General features: G+C 52.3%; 13 protein-coding genes across 13 annotated transcripts; 7 read left to right on the top strand and 6 right to left on the bottom strand.

The window, feature by feature from the left end:
• Positions 1 to 105: 105 nt before the first annotated feature.
• NUU61_003162 (NUDIX hydrolase) lies at positions 106 to 675 on the top strand (the record flags this gene model as incomplete). The annotated part of the gene is made up of 2 exons (XM_056653744.1): positions 106 to 154; positions 248 to 675. The coding sequence occupies 2 exons, from the start codon at positions 106 to 108 to the stop codon at positions 673 to 675; spliced, it is 477 nt and encodes a 158-aa protein (XP_056514811.1).
• Positions 676 to 1,382: 707 nt separating this feature from the next.
• On the top strand, positions 1,383 to 2,533 carry NUU61_003161 (DNA-directed RNA polymerase II core subunit RPB3; the record flags this gene model as incomplete). The annotated part of the gene is made up of 3 exons (XM_056653743.1): positions 1,383 to 1,436; positions 1,509 to 2,074; positions 2,146 to 2,533. 3 exons carry the CDS (start codon positions 1,383 to 1,385, stop codon positions 2,531 to 2,533), a joined length of 1,008 nt encoding a protein of 335 aa, XP_056514810.1.
• A 401-nt stretch (positions 2,534 to 2,934) lies between these two features.
• NUU61_003160 (uncharacterized protein) lies at positions 2,935 to 3,564 on the bottom strand (the record flags this gene model as incomplete). Its single annotated transcript, XM_056653742.1, has 1 exon — positions 2,935 to 3,564. The coding sequence occupies one exon, from the start codon at positions 3,562 to 3,564 to the stop codon at positions 2,935 to 2,937; it is 630 nt and encodes a 209-aa protein (XP_056514809.1).
• Positions 3,565 to 4,592: 1,028 nt separating this feature from the next.
• Positions 4,593 to 5,459, bottom strand: cbpA (putative calcineurin binding protein; the record flags this gene model as incomplete). The annotated part of the gene is made up of 1 exon (XM_056653741.1): positions 4,593 to 5,459. The coding sequence occupies one exon, from the start codon at positions 5,457 to 5,459 to the stop codon at positions 4,593 to 4,595; it is 867 nt and encodes a 288-aa protein (XP_056514808.1).
• A 1,017-nt stretch (positions 5,460 to 6,476) lies between these two features.
• NUU61_003158 (alpha/beta hydrolase) lies at positions 6,477 to 7,439 on the bottom strand (the record flags this gene model as incomplete). The annotated part of the gene is made up of 1 exon (XM_056653740.1): positions 6,477 to 7,439. One exon carries the CDS (start codon positions 7,437 to 7,439, stop codon positions 6,477 to 6,479), a length of 963 nt encoding a protein of 320 aa, XP_056514807.1.
• Positions 7,440 to 7,829: 390 nt separating this feature from the next.
• NUU61_003157 (putative methionine permease) lies at positions 7,830 to 9,626 on the bottom strand (the record flags this gene model as incomplete). The annotated part of the gene is made up of 4 exons (XM_056653739.1): positions 7,830 to 7,968; positions 8,019 to 8,419; positions 8,480 to 9,208; positions 9,279 to 9,626. The coding sequence occupies 4 exons, from the start codon at positions 9,624 to 9,626 to the stop codon at positions 7,830 to 7,832; spliced, it is 1,617 nt and encodes a 538-aa protein (XP_056514806.1).
• Positions 9,627 to 10,543: 917 nt separating this feature from the next.
• NUU61_003156 (zinc-dependent alcohol dehydrogenase) lies at positions 10,544 to 11,590 on the top strand (the record flags this gene model as incomplete). The annotated part of the gene is made up of 1 exon (XM_056653738.1): positions 10,544 to 11,590. The coding sequence occupies one exon, from the start codon at positions 10,544 to 10,546 to the stop codon at positions 11,588 to 11,590; it is 1,047 nt and encodes a 348-aa protein (XP_056514805.1).
• A 1,080-nt stretch (positions 11,591 to 12,670) lies between these two features.
• Positions 12,671 to 13,575, top strand: grpE (mitochondrial nucleotide exchange factor MGE1; the record flags this gene model as incomplete). Its single annotated transcript, XM_056653737.1, has 4 exons — positions 12,671 to 12,759; positions 12,854 to 12,956; positions 13,037 to 13,462; positions 13,543 to 13,575. The coding sequence occupies 4 exons, from the start codon at positions 12,671 to 12,673 to the stop codon at positions 13,573 to 13,575; spliced, it is 651 nt and encodes a 216-aa protein (XP_056514804.1).
• A 491-nt stretch (positions 13,576 to 14,066) lies between these two features.
• Positions 14,067 to 15,631, bottom strand: NUU61_003154 (phenylalanine--tRNA ligase; the record flags this gene model as incomplete). The annotated part of the gene is made up of 2 exons (XM_056653736.1): positions 14,067 to 15,184; positions 15,226 to 15,631. 2 exons carry the CDS (start codon positions 15,629 to 15,631, stop codon positions 14,067 to 14,069), a joined length of 1,524 nt encoding a protein of 507 aa, XP_056514803.1.
• A 693-nt stretch (positions 15,632 to 16,324) lies between these two features.
• Positions 16,325 to 16,521, top strand: NUU61_003153 (uncharacterized protein; the record flags this gene model as incomplete). The annotated part of the gene is given in 2 exon segments (XM_056653735.1): positions 16,325 to 16,393; positions 16,411 to 16,521. The coding sequence occupies 2 exon segments, from the start codon at positions 16,325 to 16,327 to the stop codon at positions 16,519 to 16,521; spliced, it is 180 nt and encodes a 59-aa protein (XP_056514802.1).
• Positions 16,522 to 16,696: 175 nt separating this feature from the next.
• NUU61_003152 (uncharacterized protein) lies at positions 16,697 to 17,895 on the top strand (the record flags this gene model as incomplete). The annotated part of the gene is made up of 4 exons (XM_056653734.1): positions 16,697 to 16,841; positions 16,916 to 16,920; positions 17,012 to 17,110; positions 17,200 to 17,895. The coding sequence occupies 4 exons, from the start codon at positions 16,697 to 16,699 to the stop codon at positions 17,893 to 17,895; spliced, it is 945 nt and encodes a 314-aa protein (XP_056514801.1).
• Positions 17,896 to 18,580: 685 nt separating this feature from the next.
• Positions 18,581 to 19,237, bottom strand: NUU61_003151 (cytochrome c oxidase subunit VIb; the record flags this gene model as incomplete). The annotated part of the gene is made up of 5 exons (XM_056653733.1): positions 18,581 to 18,615; positions 18,679 to 18,742; positions 18,804 to 18,885; positions 18,945 to 18,975; positions 19,171 to 19,237. The coding sequence occupies 5 exons, from the start codon at positions 19,235 to 19,237 to the stop codon at positions 18,581 to 18,583; spliced, it is 279 nt and encodes a 92-aa protein (XP_056514800.1).
• Positions 19,238 to 19,498: 261 nt separating this feature from the next.
• On the top strand, positions 19,499 to 20,100 carry NUU61_003150 (uncharacterized protein; the record flags this gene model as incomplete). Its single annotated transcript, XM_056653732.1, has 5 exons — positions 19,499 to 19,558; positions 19,613 to 19,628; positions 19,730 to 19,792; positions 19,856 to 19,868; positions 20,001 to 20,100. 5 exons carry the CDS (start codon positions 19,499 to 19,501, stop codon positions 20,098 to 20,100), a joined length of 252 nt encoding a protein of 83 aa, XP_056514799.1.
• Positions 20,101 to 20,325: the final 225 nt, after the last annotated feature.

The raw sequence follows: 20,325 nt of genomic DNA, 5'->3' as shown, positions 1-20,325 counted from the left end.
TCTTTTCTCTCTCTTCTCTTTCCCCTCTTTTTTGAGTTCCGGAATCACCGCCCGGGCACTATTTCGGAAGTCGAATTGGGCATTTCGAATTGAACCCCTCTTACAATGGCCCAAATCCGGACAATGGAGTCCCGCGTAGGGCGAAAAAACCAACGTGAGTTCTTTCCTGATCTACCTCTCCGCGTGGGGCGATCGGCCCCTCCCATTCCTTTTTCTGGGAGACCGTCTAACGTGAAATTCTCCATAGGATACGGTGCGAAAGGTGAACGACTCGTCGCTGGCGTGGTTCCTCTGTCCGTCGACAAGACCAGAGTCCTGATGATCCAGTCCGCGGGACCCGGAGGGTGGGTGCTACCCAAAGGTGGATGGGAGCTCGATGAACAAACCGCCCAACAAGCCGCCTGTCGAGAAGCCTGGGAAGAAGCCGGTGTCATCTGCACCGTGGAGAAAGATCTGGGGCTGATCCCCGACATGCGACCGACAACACTTCTGACGGCGCAAGCGCCCAAGGCCTCGTACCATTTCTTCGAGGCCGTCGTTGATCGCGAGGAGACCGAATGGCCCGAGATGCACAAGCGACAACGGCAATGGTGCAGCTACACCCAAGCTGCCACAGCACTTGCCAACCGACCCGAGCTACTAGAAGCCTTGAAGCGCAGCTCGCTGATGCGGTGACCACCGCTCTGGTATATATTGAATTTACCTTCTATTCTGATACACTGTTTCGTACATTTTGATTCCGGGAACGGCGTCAACCCATCCCGGTGATGACTTGAGATGACCGACCAAAAAAATGAGGGTGGCTGTCTTGCTTGATGCTGTCGACTCGGGCTTCACCCTTTTGCATCTTTCTGTCGCAGTCGGGCTGCTGTTTTACCCGTCTGCTCGAATGTGTTTTGTTGCTTTCTTGCTGTTGACTCTCCTCCTTAGACAGCTTGTCTGAACCAAGCGCTATTAACTAGCCAAGTGGAGGATTACTGGGAATCTGATGTGGCCAGATATTTCTACCTGACTGGTCTGTCTGAGCCGACAAGAGTGCACTGTCTATGCCTGTAGACCAGCTTCCCCCTCTGCTCATTTGAAATATCAATCTGAGCCACATTTCCAGCCTCCAAAATACTTTTTTGATCATTGTAAATGCAAGTCGTAAGGCATTGAAAATACAAAATGTGACAGAGTGGTGTGTCTGGTTCACCGCCCGCGATGTTCCGATTAGGAAAAGCGTCAAAAGCTCCGATGAGCAAATCCGCGTGCCCTTCACCTCCTTCTCCCGCTGTATCGCCCGCTTTTGTCATTCTTCGATCCTTTTATTTCCCTTCGTATGACACAATAGGCCTGTCACTCAAAACGGCGGTGACCAGCGCTGCCCCGCACTGCACATAATGGACTACGAAATGGATCTGGAGCCCACGGGGCCTCAAGTCACCGTTCGTGAAGTAAGTTTGGTCCACTGAGAATGGGAGGTGAGGAAGAGGGCACAGAGACAAGCATCTGACCAAATGATCCAGGCGGAACCCTACCGCGTCGACTTCCGACTCGGCGCAGTCGATCTCGCCTTCGCCAATTCGCTGCGCCGAACCATGCTGGCCGAGGTGCCGACAGTTGCGCTGGACCTGATCGAGATCGAAAGCAACACCTCCGTGCTCCCTGATGAAATGCTTGCCCATCGCCTGGGCATGGTCCCGCTCAACTCGTATAACTGCGACCAGGACCTCGAATACACGCGCGATTGCGACTGCGAGGACCACTGTGTGCGATGCAGCGTGACCCTGTCGCTTCATGCTCGCTGTGGGAGTGGTATTATGCCGGTCTATGCTCGAGACCTTGTTGTTGTCGGGGAGCGCATGAACGAGACTATTGGGGACCCGGTCATTACGGATCCCGATAACAAGGGTCCCTTGATCTGCAAGCTGCGCCGTGGGCAGGAGATTAAGATGACCTGTCTGGCGAAGAAGGGGACAGCCAAGGAACACGCCAAGTGGGCGCCCACAGCCGCCGTGGGCTTCGAGTACGACCCGCACAACAACCTGCGCCATGTGGATTACTGGTACGAGCAGGATCCAGCCAAGGAATGGTGGGTAATCTGTGTTCTGTGTTGGTGGTATTTCTTTTCTTGATTATCGTACTAATGGCTCATCGATGCAGGCCCGCCTCTGAAAATGCTGCGTGGGAGACCGCAGTCAACCCAGACCAGCCGTTTAACTATGACGCCGAACCCAACGCCTTCTACTTTGATGTGGAGAGCATCGGGAATTTGGAGCCCGATATGATCATCCAACAGGGCATTGTCGCGCTCCAACGCAAGCTGGCCACCACGGTCTCGGTGCTTTCCGGTGAAGGCGAGGATGGCCACGCCCCGGGCCCCGAGGATGCGGAGATGATGGGTGCCGGGGACCCGGACGCCTACGAGCCTCCCGAGGGAATCGACGGCAACCTGACCACGTACGGGGGCGGTGCCGCCAGTGCCTGGGGTGCTAGTGCCCAGACTCCGTACGGGGCTACCCCGTATGGACAGAGCACCTATGGATTTTAGGGAGATGCGCAGATGCGCGCAAGCGGCAAACTAGCTCGAGCATGTGGACCGGAGTTGTTTTTTTTTTTGTTCTTTTTTCACTTGCTTCTCTGGCGATTTAGGCGGCGAATCTGGAGTTTTTCATTTTTGTGATACTACGCCACCTGCTGATGATGTCCGGGGTCTTGAGAGGTTGTTCTGTCCATACTACAAAAGCTTTAGTTTCACGATGCTTCTAGGTTACTTATGTACCTATACGTTGCTAGATCTGTGGATGTACCATGCGAACCACATTAGGTATAGCATTATGACAAAGATCGATTCTCAAAATGGGATCATAAACTCAACTATCGATTCAAAACACAATGATGCTGACATCTATCTAGATAGCAATTCTTACCCCTATCTATTTATATACCCTTTCAACTCAACAGCACCCCATCCCCCAGAACAATAACCTCACTCCGAATCAGCTGCTCCAACAAATCAACATGCCTCTGAGCCGAAGCCAGCACATCCAACCGATCCCGAAACACGCCCCGAATCTCCATCAGAAATGCACAGGGCACGGGGCTCTGCTCCGGCCGATCTATCATGAAACTCTGCCCCAGCGTCTCAATCGACTGATCCAGCGCCTCGATAAAGTCTTCTGCAGTGAGCCACCGCTGCCCGGGGGTGAGGGCCATGCCTACCCATTTCGTGGACTCGGCGGGTCCTTTCTTGCTCTTGCTCTTGTTTATCTGGTTGCTGTACCTCGATGCTGGGGTGCTGTCGCTGTTGTTTGTAGTCTCTTTGTTTGCATCAGAGGAAGGCTTGCTGGGGACGTAGAGTCTGTTCAGGGCCGGGTGCGTGCTCAGTGGCAGGAGCTGGTGCTGGTGGGTAGTAGTAGACCGGTCTCTGTGCACCGTTAGTGGGGTTAGCGTTGCGGTCTTGGTTCTGTCTGTGTTCGAGGCGGGGATTAGATTGCTTCCGGTGTAGGGCTCTGAGAGGTAGATGGTTGTTTGGAAGGTACTTCTCTGTAGGGCTTGGTTTTCGGCTGGTGTTGGAGGCATGTTGTTGGTTGTGATTGAATCAGTGGCTTTTTGGGTAAGAGGAATGGGGGATAGATTGAGAGAGAAGGCTGCGAGCACGTTGTATTGTGCTCGAGTGGATGTTGAGTTGAATCCATGCCTCCCGAGTCACTCCCTTTTATATTCAAGGTCCCTGGCTTGGCCATAGTCCAGAAATAGACCCGAACAAAGATCGAGATCGATGCAGTGTCAAAGAACATGGGTCTGGTCTTGGTCTTTGTGTATTCACAATGGGACTGTTCTCGATCATCGACACAAAGACTGCGTCGTGTCAGAGTGAAAGCCATTGTCCATCATTGTCCTGTTGCAAGACAAGGAACCTGCCGATGCCTTGAATCCCATTTGAGTCGAACAGAGTCACAGCCGTTGCATTCCGTCGGCCGAAATCGCTCGGTGGGATGTTTCAAAGAGATTCTATTTCAGGATGCTGTCTATTTCAGGGTTTGTCAGGTGACTGTGCTTTCTTTAGCTTCTCTTCGCGTAGCTAAAACCAGCTTCTTCTATTCAAACTTTTTCTATACCAAAGGGGAAAATAGATCTATTTCAAGATGGTCTATTTCAGGTTAATACAATGTCTTTTCAAGACAATCTATGGATGTCTGCAAATATAGTGGTATCACATGACTCCTAGATGGTCCGGTGGATGTGGTCTGTTGAGGTAGACTCCGAAGTCATTGATTGCTCTTGACCTTCCTTAGCCTCTTCTACCTGTCTAGATGTGTGGATGTGTAGATGTTGTTGTTGTTGTTTTCTTTTCTTTCTTATTAATTTCTACCTAAACTGATCAACAGATATCAAGACAGATATGTAAGGAGTATGATATTATTATCCATAATCTCTTCATAGACAAGGCAGTCGTCCCAGATCCAAACCAATGCTTTCCCCAACGCCATTCAGATGATAGCATGCCACAAATCATGGATGATCTATGCACACACAAGCAAAAATGAAAAGTAAAACCAGTCGCTAGAAATGCACCAGCATAATACACACAACCCTCTAGTCCACACTTAATCCATCAGCTCGACAGGTGGCCGAGAGGTCTTGGGCGGCATCTTCGTGACGGGCATCTCAATGGGACTCATGTCGATATCCATGTCACCATCGTCCGCAACCAGACTCATATCCTCAACCATGACCGCAGGTAGGTTGGGGCTGTGGCCATGTTCTTCGGGATGGTAGATAAGAGTGCTGCTTCGGCTGCGCTGCTGCGAACCCGCCACGGGCCAGCTGCCAGTGCGCTTGTCGGACGAGATCGAGACCGGAGTGGCGGGATCGACGCCACCACAGGGCTCGGAGACTTGGGTGCGGTCGGTCTTCAGCATGGCCAGAGCGTTAGCCAGATCATGGGCGTGTACCTCCTTGTTGGGCGGGTCCTCGTTGCGCATGACCCAGCCGTGCGGCGGGCTGGGCGGCGGCGAGATAAAGAAGAGCTTGTCCATCTGCGGGGCCTCGAGCAGACGCTTGGGCGCCTCGTCTCCGTTCAAGATCGGGGTTGGCTCGCCAAAGTAGATCCGGGGCCGGACGTCACGGCCCAGTAGTGGGGTGCCATCCAGCATCTTGCGGATGGCGATGGCGTCCTCCTCGGAGTGGAACGAGCAGATTATGCGGCGGAGCGAGGGGAGTGGGGAGAAGGAGTTCAGGGGCGCCACTGCGCTGATCTGGGTGCGGATGGCTTCCAGCGATGAGGGTTGGAAGAGGATGAGGTCACGCAGGTCGGTGATCAGGAGGGTGTTGGTGGGAGGTGTAGGCTGCGTGAGCGGGGGGAGGCTGGAGAGGTCGATGGAGAGAGAAGGTCGAGATGAGCGAGATAAGCGGTGGGCGCTAAATGAGGGAGAAGAAGGCAGCGAGCGCGGTGGGGATGCAGATTCGGCCATTTTGTTCATTTGATGTGTGTTGAGAGAAGTTGGTTGGAGGAAGTTGAAGTTGGGTTGAAATGGGAGAGCGGTGGAAAGAGGTGGAGAGAGATGGATCAGGAGAGAAAGATAAAGATCAATGGGATTGCCGGATGGGTTGATATGCTTTGATATGCTTGGAAGTTGAAGAAGAAAGAGGATCAAACCGAGTTATTTATCTGTCTTTGCAAAATAAACTCATCCCCCCAGAAATGCGCAAACGAAGACGGTTGAGGCGCAGCGGACAGCATCATCCGGCACTGCCCATCCCTGATCCACCGGGAATTCGGCGATTCCGCCACCGGCCATTCCAGGGAGATTTAGAATATAAGGGTCAAATAAGTTGAAATCAAAGTAATACAGCTACTAGGATGAATAAAGAAGTTGGAATTGAAATAGACATAGAGATGAATATTAATATTCTCCTAGAATCGACACTATACATCATGTTGGCCTGAGAATTCCGTGGATATTTCCAAGTTCGGACAAGCTGAATGTCTTACTAAGCACATGCGCCACATCCACGTCTACCCCATTAGGCAAGCACAATGTTAAAGCATGCGCCACACCCCGTGACTCAGGGGATCTCCGGGCCTCCGCCTCCAGGAAGTTGTGTCCTGCCTCGGCTTGGCTTGACTTCGCCCGATTGCCATGATCCTTCAGCTTGGACACCGCAGCAGACAGGACAACGTATAAACGAGGCTGGCGAAGCACAAGGCAGCACCTTTTTTCTTTGATACTGCCACTTTCCACGCTTCATGCCCTCTGGTGAGCTTACTTCCTGGACTAGCTAGGATCTGCAATTTCTGGGGTCGGACCGGATGGATTATTTCCTTCTCTGTACTAGTCTACTGACATCTATAGCTTTCGCCTCACATGGAAATCATCAATATGGATCATCTCTTTTTGCCTCAAGCAAGGAGAATTAGCAATATCTATGCTCAAAATAACGTATCCCTCCCAGAATCGTTGATATACACGCAAATACAACACTTCGCATTAAAGGCTGGTTATGGCCCGCAGCCGATCCGCCAGGACGCGGTTGGTCGGCGCAGACCCGGGCGTAAAGTACTCGGACGCATGAGGCAGCCCCGGGTACACGTGGACCTCGACGGGGATGTTGGCAGCAGCGATGCGTGAGACATACTGCAGATCCTCATTGAGGAAGATGTCCAGGCTGCCGACATCAAGATACGTGGGCGGCAGGCCTTCGACACTGGTCGCACGCGCGGGTGCCGCGTACTGCGACACGCGATCGGAGCGAAAGTCGGCGCCCAGGTAGGCAGACCAAGCCCCGATGTTGGCTTCCGTCGACCAGATCACGCGGTCCTTGAGGGCCGGGATGGGCTCGAGGTTAAGGTCGTTGAGCATTGGGTAGTTGAGGATTTGCTTTGCCACGCCGGGTGACAGCCCGCGGTCGCGGGCCATCAGAGTCATGCTGGCGGCCAGGTTGCCACCGGCGCTTTCGCCCATGGTCGCGATGCGCTGGCGGTCTATGCCGAAGTCGGCCGCGTGCGAGTGCACCCACGCCAGCGCCGCGTAGCAGTCCTCTGCTGGCGTCGGGTACGGGTGCTCGGGCGCCAGGCGATAATCCACAGAGAACATCTGCACCCCGGACTGGCTTGTTTGCAGGGCGTGTGCTTTCCGGAACAGATCCGTGCTACCAAAGATCATGCCGCCGCCGTGCGCGTGCACGATCGCCGGGCCCGGGGTCGTCGTGTCGGCAGCTTTCTTGAAGTAGCGACACAGGGTAATTGATTGTCCGTCGTAGGATTCGATAGTGAATGACTGGCGTTCGACATCGGGCGATTCAGGCAACATCGCCATTAACTTCTCGAATGTCGGCTTCGCTCTCGATCGAATCTCGTATGGATCGGTTGTGGGTGGCTGGGGGTTGGCCGCGGCGGCGGCGAAGAAAGGCGCCATGGCTTGGGCGAAGTCTGGATCGAACTCGACAGGCATTGTGACCGCGAGACATGGGATCTTGGATGAATGGAACAGGCTATGGGAGACAACCCTCTGTTATATGCCCCCTCACATCAAGAAAGTCCTTGAGTCGCCCCCAACTCGGGGCCAATCTTTGGTTGCTCCGTCAGATATTCCCGAAGGAATGTTTCTGTGGGCCCTGATTATGGTGGGGTTTGGAATGATTATGCATCGCATGGCTCGGCTTATGGCGTATAGAAGGATTTCCCTCTGACTGGATGGATGCCAGCGGATCGACTGTGCTCGGATGCTGAGATCCACCACTCTGCCTGGTCGGTGTCCACTCTCAAGTTGTCGACTTATGTACTTCTATCGAACCTCGGTACGCGAAGAAAAAGAAAAGAAAAAGAAGCGGTTTATTGATGATTACGCTCGATAGGAACGAATCAGCTTGGTGATGCTCGTCCCATCGTCCAATGTCTCGACTTCCTCCTCGAGTCGGTAGCCTCCCCAACGAGGGAGAACCACCGTCCACACATACCAGTAAATGATCGCGAAGACAATACTGCGGTTGTTAGTGTTGCACTGACCACCAAATCGCAGGGTGCCACTCACACTCCAACGCCAACAATGGCATAGGCTGCATAGAAGAAATTGACATCGCCCTTCCAGTTCGGGGGCGGGATGAACGGCGCTACCAGCAGCGCCAGACACAAGCCGATTCGCAGCCAAACTGCCGGGAGCCACGCTTTAAAAGGTCGCAGTCGATCTGGCTCCCTGTATCGCAGGAGAAGCAGCCCCAAAGTTACGGCCAAGGCAAAGATCTGCCCTGGGTACCCCTCCACATCGAGTATGAAATTGTACACATCTCCCTGCGGAGGCAGTGAGATGACCAGAAGCGATGGCACATAGTGGACAATCAGTCCTCCCAAGGGTGTACCAAAGGGTCGCGAAGAAGAAAGGGCTTGCTGCCATGGAAGGAAACCCTGTCGGGCGATCTCTTGATTGACGCGTGCCTGCCAGAACAATTGGTTAAATGATGCGAATGCTCAAAAGCAAAAGGAAAGAAAATATACCAGAGCAAATGTCACCACCATCACATTCCCCGCCGCCGAAATGGCAATCGCAAGAGGTAAGAGCGTTCTCCCAATGTGGTCGCCGAACAGTCGTTCAAAGAGCAATGCAGCCACAAGCTCGCCACTACTTTTGATTTCCTCCAGAGGAACGACCAGAAAGTACGAGATATTTGCCAGAAAATAGAGACCACCCGCAGTGAAGAGGGCCGATGGACACACGGTTTTCAGGGTCTTGACGGGATCGTGCACCTCATTCAGGACATTGTTCACATTGTTTAGTCCGGCGTAGGAGTAAATGACCTTGAACAGTGCCGTGGAGAGCAAATTCCAGCTCCAGTTCGAGCCCTCCCAGATTGTATCCCATACAATCGGGCTGTTTCTTGCTGCTCCGGGAGAGATATGCGCAGGACCTCCATACAAGCGAAGCAAAATCACCCAGATGCCGGTCAGCGACATGGCGCCGATCAAAAAGATCTTGACCCAGCCGAGCACATTCTGGATCCAAATCCCGGTGCGTAAAAAGCGGCCATGGATGATCGTGATAATGGTTAAAAGACCTACTGCCAGAGCCTTGTGCTGAAACTCGGTCGACTCGATGTTGAACGCGAACAGGGTATATTTGGCGAAAACAATACAATTACTCGCCGTGAAGCCCAAAATCACTGCCTGGGCCGCTACCAGGCAAGAGGCAAGAAATCGCGGTCGAGGATAAGTATACTCCAGATATACCTGCAATGGACAGATTGATTAGTTGGGACATTCTCAAAGGCCCAAATTCGCCGATATCAAGATAATATACCTTCTCGCCCCCGGAACGAGGCAGCATACAACCATACTCCATCGAAACGGCCATACTACAGGCCGACAGGATTGTGCCAACCAGCCATACCAGCAGAGTCAAGCCCACACTCCCAGTGGACTTCACAATCGATCCAGGCGTAGCAAAGATGCCGCTTCCGATCACACGGGAGACCACGAGAATATACGCACTGGACCAGCTGAGACTCTTGCCTGAGGATGCACCCGGCAAGCTATCCAAGTGCGACGGCGATAATTCATTATGGGGGTTGCCGATAGATTCGGGCTGAAGGGTATTGTAGTGAGTGGAAGGAGTGTTCAGCAAAGGCTGTCGTTCGCGGAGATCCATAGTAAGTGGAATGTATCTAACGGTCTCGACACAGTCTGGCCAAAACAAAGTGACCCATGGTCCGATTAAATAGATGAGAGAAACAACATAAGAGCGTAAAAGCAACCTGAAAACAACGAATACTTCTGCCGAGGTGAGAGGGTCTGATTGGAGTTGCTTGGAAATCATCCAGGCACGTCATTCTGGCTGAATGTTAGGTGTCCGCTCCTTGCGTGTAATGGGCTTGCGCCATGAGGGGAGTACCCGGCAGCTTTGCAATGACCCAGTGTAACCACAAGGAGAATATCTGAGGAAATAATGTGCTTTGGGTGGGTTATTGTGTTGGATCGGCCTCCCCGCTTCGAAGTATCTTCTGCAGCCATCTATATCACATCTGTTCTTCCTCTCCTTCTTTCTTCTTTGCTTTCTTTCCTGTGGCTCTTGGGGCTTATCGGAACTTTCACTCGACGAGGCTTCATACTCTATTATTCGATTTTACGTACTCGGTGCTTCTTCTTATTTCAATGCGATATGTTCTTTCTTGGGTGAGTTATTACATCCAATCACTGTGTTTTATTTCTTAAGGTTATTTTTATAGTTAACGTAAACTTTTATGCCCTTCGAAGGTTCCACCTGGACAACATTCTCATGGATGATGCGTCACTTGAACATCTATTAAGTGTCTAACAGACTAATCAGTTGACTCACCAATGAATTCGCCTACACTTTCTGGCCCCATAGTCGACAGGTGCGATCTCTAGTCTGACATAAGATCATATGAGGCATTGAGATGGCGCTTACGTCCAGAACCACCTAGGTCATGTGTCATGGCATAGTGTATAATTTTCCCCAACTCTGACGTGGTTTTTCTTTTCTCCCAATATGTGTCCTGACTTGTGCCATATCAATCACTACAATTTGAACTTCGCAAAGCAACAATGCGCCACGTCTTTGTCGAGGACCTAAAAACCTTCTCTCTACAAGAGACTCCAAACCCCACCATCCAATCCCCCACAGATGTCATCGTCAAAGTCACCGCCACCACCATCTGCGGCTCCGACGTGCATGTGATCGACGGTGATTTCGGCACTTCCTGGGGCTTTCCCCTCGGACATGAGTTTGTCGGCACGATCCAGGAGGTCGGCACCGACGTGAAAACCGTCAAAGTCGGAGACCGCGTCGTCGCATCGGCCGGGGTGTGGTGCGGTCAGTGCGACAAGTGCCGCAGTTTCCAAATCCAATCCTGCGCGCAGTTCGGCATCTATGGGACCGGCAAGATCGGAGGTGGGTTGCCCGGCGCCCAGGCCGAATTCGTGCGAGTTCCCGTGGCCGATAATAACCTCGCGGCCATTCCCGACGATGTCAGTGATGCCCAGGCCCTAACCGTTGGCGATATCCTTGCCACGGGCTGGACGGCTGTCGAGAATGCCTACTCGGAAAATGCCACTCTTGTCGTCTTCGGTGCGGGGCCTGTGGGTCTTTCTGCGATTCATACGGCGCTTCTCAAGAATTTCTCGCAGATTATTGCCATCGATGTCCTGGCGGACCGCTTGGAAGTTGCCAAGAAATTGGGCGCAGCCCATGTTATCAATGGGGCAACTGAGAATACGGCAGAGCGCGTCATGGAGCTCACCAATGGCCGAGGCGCTAAGGCTATCATCGATGCGGCGGGTGCGAAGGCCTCGATCAATACTTGGGTGGCGGTGGCTGCACCTGACGCCCGAATCTCTATGGTGGGCATTCCCTCTGGCCCTGTTGAGATGCCTCTTACTATGCTGCAGCTGAAAGGCGTCACCATCTGGATGGGTCTGGCGAATACTGCCCGGCCTCGAATGGAATATCTTTTGGAGTCCATCCAGAACAAGACTTTGGACCCATCGCCGATTTTTACGGAGACGATTGAGTTTGGGAAGATTGAGACTGCTTTGCAAGAGTTTATCGCTCGCAAGCCAGGGTTGATCAAGCCTTTGATTGTTTTTGGATAGATCTGCATATAGCATGGTCGAGTCAGATTTGAATGACCCAGCGTTCTTTGAATTCTCAGGCTTCTTTTCGTTGCTGCAGCCCTAAAACCTTCTCTTACGCACAATCATTCACTCGTCACTTCCTCGTTTGACAGCATCTTGACAAAGCCAGCACTTTCTCCCCCACATACTCCGCTGTATCTACTACAAATGATAGGTGTTTATGCAAATAAGCACCTTGATCATCCTCAATCTCGATGACGTTGATCTGCAAGACTTCAATGTTGGTATCATCTGCTGGAACGAGATGGTCGAAAGTCACGCCATAATAGTCAATTGCTCTAGTTATATCAAGGGAGAAGTGTTAGCTATAGTGAGACATGGAGGGATATAATGTGGAGGTGCCATTTGGAGAGATAGTGATTGAATCAAGTTCTGAACCTTGGAGAGTCTTATCAATTCTGTGACATGTCAAAAGCTTAGGATAATACACATAGTTCAACTTCTTGTGTTGACAGAATAGGCACACCAGCCAATCAACTTGATGACAAAAATTGAATAACAAATATCCGAAACATCTATCCATAGACCTGAAGCAAACCAGAACCCAGTACACGTCTCTAGGAAAGCGCAGTGCGTAGAATGCCAGCATTAATCAATGCGGGGATGGCCAGCTGATGCGAAACATGGTATCTCTATCCTATTTTGGTCTATATTGTCAAATTCTGAAAAATAAAGAGCTAGTAGGAAAGCTTGACCTCAAGAAAGAACATTCATAGTAGGTCGCGTGCCCATTTGGAGAGGGATTTTATTGAATAGAAGGAATGCTGGGAGCTTTCAACCCTATTCCCTCATCCCACTCAGTAAGTTTGTTGTCAAAGTATTATTTATCTTCCATTTTAAAGAACGCGAACCAATATCAGTAAGAAAATAAGAGCAAAATTGCACGCCGTCCAGGTCGTATAGTTCGGCCCAGCGTTTTTCCCGTTCAAAGCGGTCAGGTGATGCGCGATGAATTTTGACCGATGAACGCCCGCTGCGATCATTTCCCAAACTCCTAGAATTTTCCCTGAACCCTCAATTTCCTAGTTTTCCGTCATCATGTTCCAAAGGGCTATCCTCAGACAGACCCAGGCCGCCCGGTCGGTCCTCTCCTCCACAACTGCTGCGCCGCTGGCGCTCCGACGGACGTCACGATTGCAGCCACGTCTGCCGTCCATTCGGCCTTTCACGCCCCAGCCCACCCACCGATTCTACTCCACTGAAAACAAGGGCGAGCAGAAGGAGGCTCCCCCTCGAGACTGAGGGAGAGAAAAATGGAGAAAATGTCGAAGACCCCGTCCGCAAGGAGCTGGAGGAGAAGAAGCGGGAAGTGATTGACCTTAAGGTATGTTTTTCTCTCGAGTTTTTCTACACATACATAACCAATAGTCTCTTTCCTGTACCTCATGCTGACATTTATTTCAGGACAAATACCTCCGCTCCGTCGCCGAATTCCGCAACCTCCAGGAGCGCACCAAGCGCGACATGGACGGTGCCCGCAACTTCGCCATCCAGCGGTTCGCCAAGGACCTCCTGGAGAGCATTGACAACTTCGACCGTGCACTGCTGGCTGTGCCCAAGGAGAAGCTCAGCGCCCCGGAAACCGAAGCCAACAAGGACCTGCTCGACCTCGTCGCCGGTCTCAAGATGACCGAGCACATCCTCATGAACACCCTCCAGAAGCACGGTCTGGAGCGATTCGACCCCAGTGAGAAGCCTGATGGCCAGGCCCAGAAGTTCGACCCCAACCTGCATGAGGCCACCTTCATGTCCAAGGCCGAGGGCATGGAAGACGGCGACGTGATGTACACCCAGAGCAAGGGTTTCCGACTGAATGGCCGCGTTCTGCGGGTGAGTTGCACCACCTTCTGATATTTACCTTTTTTTTTTCTTGATTTCATCTTCTAACTTCCATTTTCTTTTCATTACAGGCTGCCAAGGTCGGTGTCGTCAAGAACACATAATTTGCCTTTCCACCTCGGAAACATTTTTTGGGCCAGCCCTTCTTCTCCTTCCTCGCCTTCCTCCCCTCGTCTTCTTTCCTTCTGTCTGTACCATATATCATACATCATGATCATGATGGGGATTTTTCACTCGGATGCTTGCTGGCTGTTGGAATCTCGTTCTGTGTCTCTTGGATCCGTCTGTATGATACTCCCTTGTTGCATGTGAATGGAGGCGTCCGGGTTGTCTCGTGTTGGGGTGTCTGTTCACTTTTGTCGCGCAATCTGTGTCTCTGGATAACTCTCTCCTCCCTATCTGTATAATACACACCGTCTTGGGGGCGCATGAACCATCGCCTCTGGTTGTCTCCAGTGTTGTCTTGCTGTAGTGTGTCATAATGGTTGTAGTTTTGGGATGGGAAATGCAACATCCTATTTTATACAATTGCTTGGAGCAGTGGTAAATCGTCTATAGTACACGTTGTTCGAGCTCCCCTAAAAGGCTCCCTCAATCACCTCAGCTGGACACCAAGCTCTCCGACCAGCCTCGACCGGACCTTATCATGCATGTCATTGGCCTCCTCGTTCGTCAAGGTGCGTTCCAGGCTGCGGTAATTGATGCGGTAGCACATGCTCTTGCGGGCAGTCTTCGGGTGCGTAAACTCGTCAATCAGAGCAACATCCTCGACCAAATCCCCGCCAATCCCGCGCACAATTTCCATGACATCGTTCTCGTGGAAGGGCACAGCACCGCCCGCAGCACTGCTCCCACCGCTGACAGCGGCGGGGGGCAACCAAAAGGCGACGTCCTTGTAGCAAGCCGGGTGCTTAGAGAAAGGCTCGAAGCGTGAGATATGCCCCGCACGGAACTGAGACAGGAAGCGCTCATCGCGCGACCAGAACAGGCGGATGTCCGGGATGTTGAATAGCAGCATGGCGATGCGTTCCAATCCCAGCCCAAAGGCCCAGCCGATGCGGTCCGGGACGTCGGAGCTGATCAGAAGGTCTTGCTTGATAACGCCGCATCCCAAAATCTCCAGCCAGTCGCCTTGCCAGAAGACTTCCAGCTCCCACGACGGACTCGTGAACGGAAAGTAGGCCTCGACCCAGCGCACTTTCAGAGGCTCCGGGTCGACTTCGGTCCCCGTGCTGGCCGCCGCCGCCTTGCTGGCCTCAGTGAAGATCCGGATTACCATGCGTTCCAGCGACCGTTTCAGATGTGTGGCGACCGCCTCGACTTCCTCGGCGCTGTGGTGCTCCGCCTGGAGCGGGTTTCGTTGGGGGTGGATAGTCGGGTTGGGGTCTTCAACGACGACGTCGTGGCGTGGGATCTTCTCCAGGTCTGCCGTGATCTTAGCTGCCGTGTCTGCAGAGTGTGCTAGTGGATCTTTCGATGGGCGCTTCCACAACATCGCTCCCTCCATCTGGTGAAAGACCGGGTAATGACTGCGGTCGATCGCATCGCGGCGGAAGACATCCGCGATGACGGTGTAGCCGACCTCCTCGGGGCGGGTCTGCTCGTTGCGATTGATCTGCTGGAAGTACGCCTGCTGGTGCGCGCTCGTGTGGGTGCGCAGCACCGTCTTCTCGTTGATGTAGTAGGTATCCGTACGACTACGACCCGGGTGGTCTGGTGGGAAACCAAGAACGTCAAAGTTCTGCGCCGTCGACACAACCGGGTTTTTTCGGAGTAGTTGCCAAATATTGGGGTGGGGAACTGGCTCTCAATGAGTTGGCGAGTAATGGCGAGAGGGTGGTTGTCGTCGAGGTAGAGTCGGCGGCCGACGTGCGACAGGATTGTCTCGGGGGTGTTTGTCCATTGGTCGGCGGGGTATGACTTGCCTTCGATGGTGAGATTCGAGGGTTTCTGGGATGTCGGAGAAGCTGTGCTCATCCCTCGACGTGCCTTCGTGTCCTGCTCGGCGGAGCGGCGGGCTGTGGTTGAGCTCCATTGGCGAACAGATGCGATGGGCTCGTGCAGCGCATATGAACGTGCAATGGGGATCCTGCAAAACGAAGTAATTGACCAGCGGCTACTGCTAGCACGCAGGGCTCGGCCGGTAGTGAACAGGCGCATGGTGGGTAGGTCTCGCCTGGAGCTTGTTGCTACCGCAAGCCAACGAGCTCCAAAATATCGCCGGCTCGGGGAAATGAGTCCCCGAAGTACTCGACCATGTCCATGTCCATCATCCTCCCGCAGCAAGTCATGGGAGTATTTTCAATACTGTGTCTCATAAAAATGTCTTCTTGCTGCAACCTGTTTTTACACCCGTTTGGATTTTGCCTTCACATGCTGTGCCGATTCTCGGATGTGATGGTTACTAGTTTGACATGGAACACGGTACTTCTCAAGTTGTCTCTGGGGTCCTATATTGCTTTGAGGTGCTGGTGAAGACTATGTGCGAAGACTATATGTTTAAATTGGTTCGTATATGAATGTCCAGGGATGTAGTTCCACCATAAATCAACACTATAAATCGTAAAATATATAATCACACCTCACTACATCGCAGCATACTTGATGAGAAGTGATAACTATATCTACAATGCAAATATTCAAGGGCAGCAAGCCCATTGGACCTCTCTTTTACATTCAATGCTCCATCGAGACCCAGCAATATCTACTGCTTCTCTGCACTCCATTGACCCGAGACTGACCCCTCGTCCCTCGGTAATCCGACTCCCAACACCCGCAATTTCCCCGAAGATCCCCGCGCCATGATTCCCAGATCTAGTCGCCGACTTGGCTCACAAATAATGCAGTGACTTCATGTTCTCGGCGTTCATTTCAATCACCGAGAAGGAGCAGAGACCATCCGCAATCTACTCGACCGAGCGGGTGTATGCCCCTTACAGACGGGACGATGCTGGGACGACGGCAAAACCGAGGATATGATTGGCTGGAAATACAACCCCCACTCTTATACCAAACCTGATTGGGGCAGCCGAGCGCCTTCGGAGGCCTGATTTGTCTCCGGTATTTGACTGCAAAATTACGTCAAAAACGTCACGAAAAAGCCGAAAAAAAAAAGGTAAGCGGACCTTCTTTTTTGCTTCTTGTCTTATTCTCCACTCTTTCTCCCCCTCCCTTTATTTTTTTTTGGTGAATCTCCCGGGGGTTTCTTGTTTCATCGGGAACAAGATGGCAGACAGTGGCAAGTTGTTGGAGGCCCATGCTCCCTCGCGGGTTGCGCCTGTCTCAACGTCCGCGCCGAAGTCGAACAAGGTGCATTACCCGTTTTGGTTTGGGGGTCGGCGTCGTGCTTTGCTGCGGGCGCGACGCATCCGTTAGATCTGAGTAGGTGATTGTGATTTTATTACTTCTGGGGGAGGGAATGCGTTACTGACTATGCACTTGCAGTCAAGGTACTTTCTTTCTTGCCCTCGGCATTCTGCCCGAGACCACTCGACTGAATCGTGATCCTTCGCCTCGACTCCCCTGCTAATCGCACTCTAGGTCCGGTTACAAACGCGCGCGCCTGATGCGCCGAAGACGATGCTGGGTACTTTTGGGCATGTGGTGAAGAACAATGGGATCCTGGGGTTATACGGTGGTGTATGTGGACTCCCCCGCGGCAATTTGGATGCCGTCTTGACAATCGTTATCAAAAAATGGGATGGTTCGCTCACCAAGGGGAAATATAGCTTTCCGCAGCGCTATTGCGCCAAATGACCTATTCCACGACACGATTCGGAATCTACGAAGAATTGAAATCACACTTTGCCTCGCCCCCAACCTCGTCATCTTCTTCACCCGGTCTTTTCACCCTCGTCGCCATGGCCAGCACATCAGGCTTCATCGGCGGCATCGCAGGCAACCCCGCAGACGTGCTAAACGTCCGAATGCAATCAGACGCAGCACTTCCACCAGAAAAACGCCGCAACTACCGCCACGCCCTGCACGGGCTGGTGCAAATGACACGGACAGAAGGATTCAGCTCGCTGTTCCGCGGGGTGTGGCCCAACTCGACGCGCGCGGTGCTTATGACGACCTCGCAGCTAGCGTCGTACGATACCTTCAAGCGCATGTGCATCGAGAAGGTCGGCATGGCCGATACCATCATCACGCACTTTACGGCCTCGTTCCTGGCGGGCTTTGTCGCCACCACCGTCTGCAGCCCTGTCGATGTCATCAAGACTCGCATCATGAGCGCTTCGCCGGCCGAGAGCCGCGGCCATAGCATGCTGGGCCTGCTGCGCGATATCTGCCGCAAAGAGGGTCTTACTTGGGCCTTCCGCGGTTGGGTGCCCAGCTTTATTCGTCTGGGTCCTCATACAATTGCTACTTTCATCTTCCTCGAGGAGCACAAGAAGCTCTATCGGAAATTGAAGGGTATCTAAAAAAATATCACGCCTTTGCTGTCTCATATTGTTGACCGTGTGATCATTCTACCCCGTCTCTTCCCGGGATATATACATGATCTTTTTTTTTCTGTGGGATTCTGCTTTTTTCTTTTTCTTTTTTCTTGGGCGCATTTTGGGGACTCACGAGTAACATTTTTGGCTTGTACATATTTTTGCATTCTTGCTGGCTTGCTTTTTCTTCGTCAGCGACTTGGGTGGTATTGACACACTCATGTTGGACGCAGTTTCCGTTGGACGCTGTGTATAGGGTTGGCTGATACATTTGCTGCGAGACTGGGATCGCATAGACTTAAGATACATCCTGAATTGAATCCAAAGGATTTCCCGCGAGGACAAACATGACTCTTTTTCAGGGCTCGTCAGCAGCTGTTGGAGCAACTGTAGCATCAACTCGCCCTCACCAGAATCCAGGTGACTACTCGATCTTACATACTCTGCAGAGGTCATGTACTCGGGCGTAGCCCAAGCAGCGTCAGCTAGTCAACACATCTCTCTTTGCAATACGGCGAGTCTATAGACATCCTTTCTCCCACAGGAAGGGCGGCGATGCCCACAAGGAAAGGGAATATCCCCGCATGACCAGGTAAAGTACATTGGTAGTTGTCGATACAAAAAATTCGAAAGAGTCCAATTCATCAACACAAAACTGGTCATTGGTGATTTACCGGTCCAGGTGAGCAGGGAAGTTGCCAGCCTCTGTAAACTCCACAGTTAGCATGTATGCACCAAAATTTCAACACCGCATCAAATGTGACATACCGCGCTGACCGTCCCATCGGTCGGTCCAGGCCTTGGGGCAAAGAGAACGGAAAGCGTAGTAGAACTGCAAGAAACATGGTTAACGGCGAGGAATTCGATTGCTGATAGTGTTCAATGGTCGATACCTGACGGCACGGACGGAAGTCCTCGCCCTTGGCGGTGGTGCACTTGTAGTAGTCGACGTAGTTCTGCCAGCAGTGCTTGGTCCTGTCGAGAAAATCAACATTGCGCTCCATATGGCACCATGGAAGCCGAGAATGACATACTGGTTCTGCTGGGGGAAACGGGCGTCGTAGCCTGCGATTCGGAAGATGTCAATTTCACAATGCCCCAGCCGATCAGGAGATCGCCCGCCCGAGGGGTCTCCCGGTGGACACATCACGTCGCAGGAAAATTGGTCATAAACGCACCAGCTGCATAAATATTAGCCATTGATTCGAATTCCAGGCCATTGACACTGGCTAACGAGAGAGAGGGGGGGAGTGGACTTACCAGTCACGAACTTGAAGGGCTTGGTCTCGACGGGCTCGTCGGGGTCGGCTTCCGGAATGGCACCCATACTGGCGATGCGTAGCTTTCAAAGAAGAACACAAATAACGTGACAATTGGCGGGGGGTAGAAAGGGAAAGAGGGTGAGGGAGAGGAAGAGACGTTGGGTTGAAGCTGTGCCGGGTACGACCGCGGGCGGTCAAGCGAGAGCCACTGAGCGTTTCGCTTTTCGCAAAACACCCGAGCCACTCAGGCCTTGGGAAAGCTGCCCGTCACTTCGACCTCATCCCACTCTCTCCTGCACTTTCATTCTTCCACTTCTCGTCTCGTCATGTATCCCACTCGGATTCTGCGGATGCAGGCCGCTCGGCCTCTCTACCACCCTTCTCCGGTAAGTGTTCGCTGTATATATGATGCCTGGTTTGTGCTAACTCCCTGTTTGCAGAAGGAGCCTCACAGCGGTATGAATCTCTGCGATGCCTCGTTTTCGCGTGGAATTGAGCCACTAGGCCTCTTTCTCTAGATGGGGAAGGATGGCAATTGACTGACTGTTCGCCCACAGCCCACACTATCTCGCAGCGTTTGCGCCAGATCAAGAGGACCCCCCCGGAGTTGATCCCTCTCGGTATGACTCTGTGACTGGAATTATTCTACTAAACAAACTTCTAATCTCTATCTTGGCATCTAGGTATTGTCCTTGGGTATGTCACTATCTAATCTCACTTGCCGCTCGATCCCGCGCTGCACATGCACAAGTTTCCTGCCCCTGTTCCTCGCATTTCGCTAGCAACCACCCATCTTCTTGACATCCGGTATTAATATAGCCCTTCCAGTGTCGCTGTCGGTGCCGCCATCTACTCCAGCGCCCACAAGCTGTTGTCTGACAAGACCCTGCGTCTCTACCGCAACAGCCCCGAGAGCCGTGAGCACTAAGTGTACCATGTCTCTGTGAGCTCCGATAAATGCGATCCACCGTTGTTTTAAGTTCTTGCAGCTTGTATTGTTGATTCTGAGCATTTGGCCCCGTGGCAACGGGAGAGTGGAGAAAACCGGCGAGAAAATGAAGACGAGCTCGGAATTTGAGCATGTGTACATATTCCGGCTTCGCGGGTGGTTCGGATGCGTGTAATCCAGCAAATTGTAGTATCGTGTGGATGT

This window comes from Penicillium alfredii (genome assembly GCF_028826965.1).
Source record: "Penicillium alfredii strain IBT 34128 chromosome Unknown utg000004l_segment0_segment0, whole genome shotgun sequence".
Taxonomy (NCBI): domain Eukaryota; kingdom Fungi; phylum Ascomycota; class Eurotiomycetes; order Eurotiales; family Aspergillaceae; genus Penicillium; species Penicillium alfredii.
Note: the sequence above shows the minus strand (reverse complement) of the source record. Positions and strands in the feature narration are given on the sequence as shown.